Source organism: Procambarus clarkii, chromosome 93, assembly GCF_040958095.1.
Source record: "Procambarus clarkii isolate CNS0578487 chromosome 93, FALCON_Pclarkii_2.0, whole genome shotgun sequence".
NCBI lineage: Eukaryota > Metazoa > Arthropoda > Malacostraca > Decapoda > Cambaridae > Procambarus > Procambarus clarkii.
The window spans coordinates 284,206-294,205 of NC_091242.1; the positions used below are offsets into that span (position 1 = coordinate 284,206).

The 10,000-nt window shown below is 43.1% G+C and overlaps 1 protein-coding gene across 1 annotated transcript; it reads right to left on the minus strand.

Moving 5' to 3' along the window:
• Positions 1–940: 940 nt before the first annotated feature.
• Positions 941–8,451, minus strand: LOC123746849 (phenoloxidase-activating factor 2). Its single transcript, XM_045728650.2, has 7 exons — positions 8,112–8,451; positions 6,073–6,277; positions 5,688–5,805; positions 5,049–5,231; positions 3,773–3,893; positions 3,321–3,452; positions 941–2,400 (listed from the first exon to the last, which is right to left on the minus strand). Exons 1-7 carry the CDS (start codon positions 8,448–8,450, stop codon positions 2,239–2,241), a joined length of 1,260 nt encoding a protein of 419 aa, XP_045584606.2. The 5' UTR covers position 8,451; the 3' UTR covers positions 941–2,238.
• Between the last annotated feature and the right edge of the window lie 1,549 nt (positions 8,452–10,000).

Below are 10,000 nucleotides of genomic sequence, written 5' to 3' on the forward strand. Positions count from 1 at the left end.
TAATTCTCATGGCTTCATTTTGTAACTTCTCCAACTTGCCCATCCTGCCTTTACCAAAACAAGAAATGACAGGTGCTACTAGCCTACTCTATCCCTTTGAAATGTATCTCTTTCTTGTCTCAATAAACATACTTGAACTTGAGTATCTCTCAGATGCTATCTTATTCATTAATACATTAAACAGGGTGGGTCTCAACACTCCTCCCTGAGGTGTGACGAGTTCCTAAGACCTCACACCTGACATATAACCTTAATACCACACCTGAGTCTTCCTTTCGTGAAGATTAATCCTCTATCCAGCGAAATAATCTCCCTTTAACATCAAGACCAGCTAGTTCATAGCTGAAAGACCAACAAAGATAACCTCTTTGTTGGCTTTATCAAAAGCTCTTTGTAAATCAATAAAAATTTTATACTAATCATTATCATAAGCTAGACATTTAATGATACAGTCAGAGGTACTTTTGCCTTTGGGGAACCCGAACAAATTACTAGACAGCTGATCACCTATTATATATAAAAGTCTACTTAAAATTATCCTCTCCATCATTTGACAAAAACACAAGGTTAAGGACACAGGTCTGTACTCTCTATTGGCTTTAGGGATAAGGATGATCAAAGCTTTTTTTCCATTTACTAGGAATACTGCCTTCTTTATAACTAATATTAAAGAGGTCTAACAGTGGGCTTTTCGTCATAATGGCAAGTTCATTAACTATTTAATAAAAGCACGAACGATGCACTTATTAGTATGATTAACTTGATACATACAGCTCTTGATAAAAATGAGTGCCCTGTTGGGTTATTTGTGGACCTACGTAAGGCTTTTGACACTGTCAACCACCAAAACCTCCTTCTTAAACTACATCATTATGGAATCAGTGTTAATTTTCGTGATTTACACACACAAGAGGAACAATGTAATCAAATAATAGATATATAAATTTAACATTTTATTAATTAAAGGTTTGTTTATGTACAGACACAGACCAGCTGACCCGCAGCGAGACCTTTTGAAATTAACCTTATGGTACTATACTGTAACGGAATTCAAATATGGAGCTATCGAATACTGTAGCAACATTACACTTTTGTGATGAACGTATAGAGAGACAAGCCCCTAGGGGGATGTTACCACAACTTAAAGGCACTTGTTGACACTTACATGATCGAACACTGGCATTTGACACCGTCAGGAACTTTCTTTTATACACAAGTTCGTCTCTACGACAACCCTGCTCACGTAATTCATCTGTCTATTCAAATTTTCTTAGTAAAACAATAATTATTACTTAACAATTCGATAACAAAGGAAAACAACGGAGAATGGTTGAGATCTAAGGACTATATATGCCCGATACGCTATGTGTGTTAGTGGCTTTGCAAGAATGTAAAAATACCAGTCTTGTGTAATTTCACCAACCCATTGTACCTTCTTGTAGATAAAATTATAATTATTATTACTAATATATGATTCAACGTTCACTAGCTCAAGACGGCTGCGTGGGATGCATTCCCTGAACACAAGCCTGAAAACATGAACCTACAGCCTCAACTCTAGAACAATGAACCTTCAGCCAAGGTTAGAGTGCCTGAAACCTGAAAACAAAAAGGCGTATCTGAGAACTTAGAAATCTAACAAGAGTGTCAAGAAGTTAGAACCTCGAGACCTTCCAATATCAGTCTATGAACTCAAAACCAGCAAGGTAGATCCCAGTTTACATATCCCAGAACCTCTGTATTATGGAAGAAAGAATACAGATCAAAGATCTTAAAAATCCGGTACCCAGGATTTAAAAGCCTAAAAACAAGACTTGAAATGTGTAACCTAGGAACCTAATCTTTACGTGGGAACCAAATGGTAGATTACATTACATGGAACTTGAAGTAGTTCAAATGAGATTAACAAAAATATTTTATTTTTTGTGTCAATCTTAAAACTAAGGTAAGGTACGGCAAGACAATTATCAGGAGAAAGCTCCATAACATTTGCAAGGGATTTATTTCTTCTTAATAATCTTAGGTGGGAAATGAGGATAGACAGTTGGGATAGGAGGGAGGAAAAGGAACGGTGTCCACCCATTTGGAGCACTGGGGGATCGAACGCCGACCTGCAAGAAGCGAGGCCGTCGCTGAACCTTGTGCTCAGAATTAATTTAAAACGAGAGAGACTCGGATCCTATAACCAAGAGCCCTGAATATAAAGCCAGGAGCTCTGAATTTGTCCGATGGTAGAGTTTACACTCTAATGGTCCGGATGATCCAGTCTAAGTAATAAGCAACGTTCACATAAACGCCGGGGACACCGGAGGAACCGCAGCCTATTCCCCAGGACACGATCCCAGCCAGCTGGTACCTGCCGTCCGGGCCCTCACACGCCAGAGGTCCACCTCCGTCACCCTGTAACACAAACCCATACTTTACTAACTCAACATTTTCATGTAAAACATCTCGAACACACACGTTACTAACTCAACCAAACAGTGTACATGATGAATGTACCTGAGGCCTTCTAACACCAGTGGCCTCGATGAGGACAGGAAGCCGGCGGCTTGTTGAAGGTCAAATACTGGTGGTGACGATTCTTTTGTGTTGCGTGTTTAGAGAATATTTAAGTAACTCTTCCTGCTACTGATGCTACAACGTAAGGAACATTGCATTATTGTTTTACTGTCACACATCACCCACCTACCTTACAGAGACATTATTATAGGTCAGGATTTTAGTGATGTAGGATTACAGTCAAACTATTATGTATTAACGATAAGACCACCATTAATGTATGATGACTTACTGTAAATATATAGCTCTTGAAATAGCACTTTCTCTGTAACTAGCTGACATTGTAACTATAAGGTGTGAAGGATAGATGAAATTGTTTATGTAATAATCTAAGATGAGGTCTGATAAAGACCTTTTGTGCCCTCTGTAATGCTTTTGCGCTACCGCTCACAGGATGAATATGGGGTGCACAATAAACTAGCCGCCTTCGGCGGCAACAATCAATCAATAGGCTTACAGAATGTCACATTTTATTTCATATATATGCCATCGATATTGATGGGCAATACAAATTCAAGGTGATGGGGCAGTAAAGTTTAAAGTGATGGAGCAATAAAGTTTAAGGTGAAGAAGCAGTTAAGTTCAAGGTGAATGAGATCAAAGCGACATAGGAGTAAAGATGAGAGGGGAAGAACCAGTAAAGTTCAAGGTGAATGAGAAGAAGGTGACATAGCAATAACATTCCAACACATGGATCAATAAACACGATGGAGATGCTAGAGAAAATGAGAGAATGAGTGGAGGGAGCAGCGACCCACCTTACAGGCGTCCTTGCCCTGCTCTCCCCCGGCACACATCATGCCAGGGTGGAGGCGGTAAGTGGGTCCCAGCCTTGTCTGCTGCAGCGCCCCCTGGCACACCACCGCTGGCACCACCGTCACGTCAACCTCCTGAAAATCATTATGTATTATTATCGTTAATTATCACACTTTTGTTATTTCTGCAGTGAAACACATCAGAGGAAAATCATAATTATATATCGTGGCTGAAAACAAAGGAATCTCGAACTCACAACCACTGGAGTGGAAGACAAGAGCTCTACCGACCACTACTCAGACACACACCACAGGTATCCAACTGGGACTTTCAACCCCAGACTCAAAAAGTTTCCAGACAATTACAGATTTCCCCTCAGTGATGAGTGGAAGTTTCCTTGCAATCCTAAAACACCCACTACAGCCCTATTCGGTGGTCTTGACAGTGTACTAACCTTCAGGACGTTCTGGTAGTGGCCGGCCTCGTCGAAGCTATCCTTGCCCCAACCCGACACCCAGCACCTCTGGCCAGAGAAGTCAACCTTGCTAGGCAGACACACTGGTCCTATGTGCGGACTGCAGAGTATAAACAACAATGTCTGTTAGTACATCGCAACAACCCAAGTTAGTATAATTAGTAGTAGTAGTAGTAGTAGTGCATTCATCAGTCTCAGGAGACTATAGAGTTGCGCTCTGGTTGTCGGTCTGGAGTGGCCTCACCAGGGCGTATAATTAGTGTATTATGTACTCCATATTCATGCGATGGGTTATGGCGGGACAGGGGGACACTCTGGTCTCCGAATGCATGATAGAACCGATCAGTTAGCCAACAAGTGCTAATTTCATCATTATTCATCGAGTCAAGGTTTTCAGAAAGAGAATGGAAGGGAACTATCAGGAGAAAGCGCCAAGCCACTACGACCATACGGCACTTGGAAGGGATCAGGATAGGAATACGGGATGGGACGGGGGGGTTAGAAGGCATGGTGCCCAACCACGATGGCTGTAACCTGTCACACGAACGAACCACTTACAGTCGAAGGGTTCAAGGGGGGAGGGGGAGTTATAACAGAATCTTTATTATTGAATCCAAGATAAAAGAAGGTTGCTATAACTGTGAAAATAAAACAAATAAATCAATTTACAAATGGTATAATGAGTCGGCTTATAATTATAGTTAAGGGAAACCGAGATTAAAAATATCCTTTAACGATACCTTCAGAGATCCAAATTAAGAAAGCGATGAAAAGGGTAATCTAAGAGAAAGGTATAATTGTTCTAACGAGACCATCAATGTTCACTTAGTGTCAAGGTGCTGAGGAAAGAGTGAGTGAAAGTTTTAAATAGAGTAATGACAGAGTCAGAACTCGCCTATAGATCAGGAGTGAAAGAGTGAATACCAGTGAATGTCAAAAATTGCTGTAATAACACCATCAAAACTTCAAATAAAGGTGATTTAGAGATACGAAAGGAATTCAATTTCTTCGTGCAGTTATAGCCTAATATCAGGAGGCAAGCCTCGCGACAACATAAATTACCACAAGAGAATCCTGAGCCTCTCTGAATTAATAAACATCTGATAGAAATTTTTACATGCACAATTTACTTTAAATTTTGTTATTCCAAAGTGATTTTACAAATCATAACAGTTGAGGCTGGAGGCGTTTGCATGTTGCGCAAGACTAAAGTCAGGTCCCGTCACTATGACATTTGTATGGAGACTCCACTTACTTTCTACGGAAATCAACCGGAAGTTCGATCCTGGCGAGGGCGATGTCGTTGATGAGGTTGCCAGAGAAAAACCCCGGGTTGACGAAGACAGCGGTGACATCACTCTCGTAGTACGGGTAGTATTCAGTATCTCGATTTACGTCCCATTCTCCCAGACGGATGCGCAGCTCTGAGGTCTTATACCTGCCGACCACACGACTCATTTCAACACCAAAAAAACTATAGACTATCAAAGTCAAGTTCAAGTAAGTTCATTGAGAAAAGAAAGTCATATCATTATCGGACACGGGATGTAACATGTACCAAAATATACATTATCGCCGAGATTTGAATTGTCTGTAATTAACCGAGTCTGTCTTCGTTTCTGATTTTATCACACTGGCTAGAAAAATGATCTTGCATGTTCTTAGTTATTGCTATTAATATTTTATACATGAAGACCCTTTATGGAGAAATAAAATATATACAGCAGCAGATAGGTGCATGAGAAGATCCCGTGGAAAGACTGATTGAGACAGATATATGGACAAGCAGACGAGATGAGATGTCCGCGGACAAGTATAGAACTGGAAAACCACAGGGAAAGATGAAGTCTCTCCGTCTCTAACTCTACCCTTATTAGGGGCGAGCATGACGTACCCCTGGACGCAGTGGGCAGCCGTCAGGACGTGGCGCTCGTCGATGAGGGTGCCAGCACACACGTAGACGTTGTCGAAGCCCTCTTTCTTCAGCACCGCCGCCTGCCACGGGTACTCTCCTGCAACGACAAGCGTCGGGACTCTTACTGATCTTCTCTACACCATACACTCGTTGACACGATGCAAGTGCGAACTGGGAAAGTGAGTTATATGAGTCTACTTGTTCCTTATGTGTGAGAAAAGTGGGAGGAGATTTTAGCCAAGTGGAAGTGTGTTGTGATGAAAACACGCTGAAGGAACATCAAACTGGTTCTGTGTCGTGGAACAGGCACACGTTACTGGAACATCTAACTAACTTGTGTCGAGGTACGCTGTTCTTCACTCACCGAATTCAGCATCTCCTTGCTCCTGACGGGGCTGGTTGATGCGTCCGACGACCCCGTCAGTGTTCTTGATGCCACAGGTGCCTGCGGTGTTTCTGAAGGAATTGAAGTTGGTGGAGAAGGCGCCCTGGTAGCGATCAGAGCTACAGCACACCTCAAACACCCCGCAGTTCATGGGTCCGCCCGCACCAGCGCCGGCCACCTGCCCCTGAGGGCAAGGATATCAAAATCAGTAATCTACCTAAGTCAATACTCCTACCAAAGTCAATAATCCTACTAGAGTCACCTCTCTTACTAAAGTCAGTGGTCTTACTAGTCAGTATATTTTCAATAATCAGCACTTCTGTGTTCCATTAATGTAACTAATATGTAATATAAGCTTACATCATATAACTGTGGTGCTTAATAAAAATAGCTATATATAAACGTGTCAATAAATGTAAAACTCGCCATGAAGCTGTAAGTAACCCGGTACTTTACTGTTAATATCTGTACCCCTCGCCTATACTCCTCACTCGCACAATATATCAATAACAAAAATAAAGAACAAAGTATATTAGAACAGTACAAGAATAAAGGCAACATTCATAGAACATTGACGCCACGTGACATTCGGAATCAGTATACGGAGCACATGTGTGCGCTAACCTACATACACCTACCTTAATGTACTGCCTGCTGGCTCAACTTCAGTGCCTGGGCTCTGACTTTTCATTCATTGGCCGTTTGATACAGTAACTTGCAGGGATGAGTATCAGTGTTTAGCCCTCTCTGCTTCTCGTGTTCCTTTTGTGTGAGGAACACGAGAAGGAACACGCTCCTGACCTACGCTTTCCCTCACTGGTGCTCTTGAATATATGTAGCGAGTTAGCAGTTATTATCTTCCCTTCTGACATTCAAAGTATTCACCATTACCACACTAAAAAGGTACTTCCTTACTCAAGTCTGACTTCCTTCCCTTCCTATTGAGTACTTTCTCACTCAAGTCTAACTTACTAACCCCCCCCTTCCTTCTAATGCCCTTGAGTACTTCCTTATTCATGTCTGACTTCGACTCTGTTAATTTCTCTGTGAATCTTGTATGCCGTTATTATTTTCCACAGCAGACAGCTCCGATATATTTAACCTCTTTTTTATGGTTCTAATCGTTCAGCGTGTGTGTGTACGAGTACGTTCTCTGAAGCTAATTTGCACCGGGACTAAACCTATTTTATACCTTCTGTGTACCTGCTCCATACCTGTATTATTCTTGTTCTCTACCAGTATGTGAAACTGAGCACCTAGAGGCGTCGTCACGTGAGTCACAAACACTTACTGTGGGCGTTGTCACGTGAGTCACAAACACTTACTGTGGGCGTTGTCGCGTGAGTCACAAACACTTACTGTGGGCGTTGTCGCGTGAGTCACAAACACTTAATGTGGCCCTCGTCACGTGAGTCACAAACACTTACTGTGGGCGTTGTCGCGTGAGTCACAAACACTTACTGTGGGCGTTGTCACGTGAGTCACAAACACTTACTGTGGGCGTTGTCGCGTGAGTCACAAACACTTACTGTGGGCGTTGTCGCGTGAGTCACAAACACTTACTGTGGGCGTTGTCGCGTGAGTCACAAACACTTAATGTGGCCCTCGTCAGGGCAAAAGAAGCGCTGGACTCATCATGGTGTTTACTCACCACATGATGAGAACACTTGAGAACAGTTTACCAGATGCCGGTAAAACAATAAGATGACTGTCGTTCGATTCCATCACATGTCAGTTTTAATGTTTTTTGTAAAATAATTATTATCACATGTCACACTTTGGTATCTGTACAGTTTTCTATTTGCTATTGGAAGATTTGTTTACAAAATTTAAGAAGTTGCAAATGTAAAAGACGCTCTATAATTATACAATTATTTTCAAAAGTTCTAATTAAAAAAGTGACTTTAAAACTTTGAAAATTATCAGATTTCGTAACATTTACAAAAATAACTGTTTATACACTTTAATGTTGAGTCGACAGAAGGCAATGTGCGATTGCCTTGTGGCGCTTGACATACCTGGCAGTAGGACGCGAGCGTCGGGCAGCTGGCGAAGTAGCAGAAGCTCTCACGGTGCCCAAGGAGGCCGAGGGAAGGGCGCCCGGGAAGGAGATGGTACTGGCGAGGCCCACCATGCACAGGTAGAGGCAGCAATCCAGCAGGACCATGCAGTGCCGCAGGTAACCCTACCTTCTCGTCGACTAAAGTCAGAGGTCGAGGGTGTCGAGAGGGAGGTAAGGCAGAGAAGGAGACCATGCCAGGAGACAAAGAGGTCAGGCCGAGAGGCAGAGGAGGACGGAGTTGAGAGAGTAGTCCTACTGAAGGTGAGAGAGGCGAGGGTAGCCCAAGAGCAGCCATAAAAGGAGATAAAGAACCTTGAAAGGCAGTGGAAGAACCTGGAAGAGACGATAGAAGGCCTGGAATGACACTAGAAGAACCTAATATGGGAGACACAAAGTTTGTAGGGGCATTGAGGGAACCGGTGAGAGAAGATCCCAGTGAAGATGAGGAACCAACAGGAGGAGGAGGAGGGTCGTGGAGGGGCCCTCCACGATGTAGAGAAGGGTGGAGTGCTGGGTAGGAGTAAGGGTCTAGGTCCGGGTTACTGTAATAAGGCAGGTTAGACAGCTGGAGGGTAATACCGATGGGCAAGTTGCTGAGGATGTTGCCGACGGGTCCCAGGAGGCGTGAGGACGCCTCATCGTGATGGTGGGGGTGAGAGGGTCGCTGCACCTCCTGACTCGGCCAAACCTTGTGAGGAACATACACGCTCCTACAGTATATCGCTCTCCTAGGCTCAATCTCCTTTATTACATTTATGTAATCGTTACTGTTGGGTGTTTTTACTACAGCAGGGTGTGTCCCCACTACAGCAGGGTGTGTCCCCACTACAGCAGGGTGTCCCTCACTACAGCAGGGTGTCCCTCACTACAGCAGGGTGTCCCTCACTACAGCAGGGTGTCCCTCACTACAGCAGGGTGTTCCCACTACAGCAGGGTATCCCTCACTACAGCAGGGTGTCCCTCACTACAGCAGGGTGTTCCCACTACAGCAGGGTGTTCCCACTACAGCAGGGTGTTCCCACTACAGCAGGGTGTTCCCACTACAGCAGGGTGTTCCCACTACAGCAGGGTGTCCCCACTACAGCAGGCAAGTCCTTACTACAAGATGGAAAATCCCCACTACAGTATAACGTCTTCAATACAGCGCTGGGAGTACCTATTACAGCAAGGAGTCCCACACAACCAAAAATACCACTATGCCATGGTGTGAACTGAACATTATAACTACTTATTTCAATCTCCAAAACACAAAGTTATCTCATTAACAAAATCTACAATTTATATTATGAATGAATTTGCATAAATCCAAATTATTTTTATTCATAGACGGAATACAAGGAAAGGAGGATATGATATTTGCAGTTATTCTCCTAATTCAGCGGTATTGTTATAATAACAATTGTGATAAACGAAGCAGATTCACGACGTGAGAGTGCCAAGGTCACCTGTGCGGAGTGCCAATGTCAGCTGTGCGGAGTGCCAATGTCAGCTGTGCGGAGTGCCAAGGCAGCTGTGCGGAGTGCCAGGTCAGCTGGGCACAAGAGTGGCGGTGCAAATCAACTAGTCTAAAGCATAAGGTCTGTGCGCCATATTATGCGCCTCTATGTACATAACTTAATATATATAAACATGACAAATAGTGCGCTAGAACAATTACATACTAGTTAAATATTACAAATTCTGAGAAGCTTTTGATCTGTAATGCGGGTTCATCACTTGTTTATGAAAGACAAATGCTAATAAATATACAAAAATATCTCGTCGTCTTCAACGATTTGCGATGTTCACCAAGCTTGGTTAAATAGATTGTGAAACAGCTAACATGATGTCGACACGGAAATATTG

What these genes read in the sequence shown, in the direction of transcription:
- LOC123746849 (XM_045728650.2), bottom strand. Translation starts at nt 8,450, where the DNA reads ATGGCTGCTCTTGGGCTACCCTCGCCTCTCTCACCTTCAGTAGGACTA. An exon ending in ACTACCAGAACGTCCTGAAG is followed by an intron (nt 3,453 to 3,772) that starts GTTAGTACACTG and finishes AATGATTTTCAG; the next exon opens with GAGGTTGACGTGACGGTGGT. An exon ending in AGGGCAAGGACGCCTGTAAG is followed by an intron (nt 2,401 to 3,320) that starts GTGGGTCGCTGC and finishes TTTGTGTTACAG; the next exon opens with GGTGACGGAGGTGGACCTCT.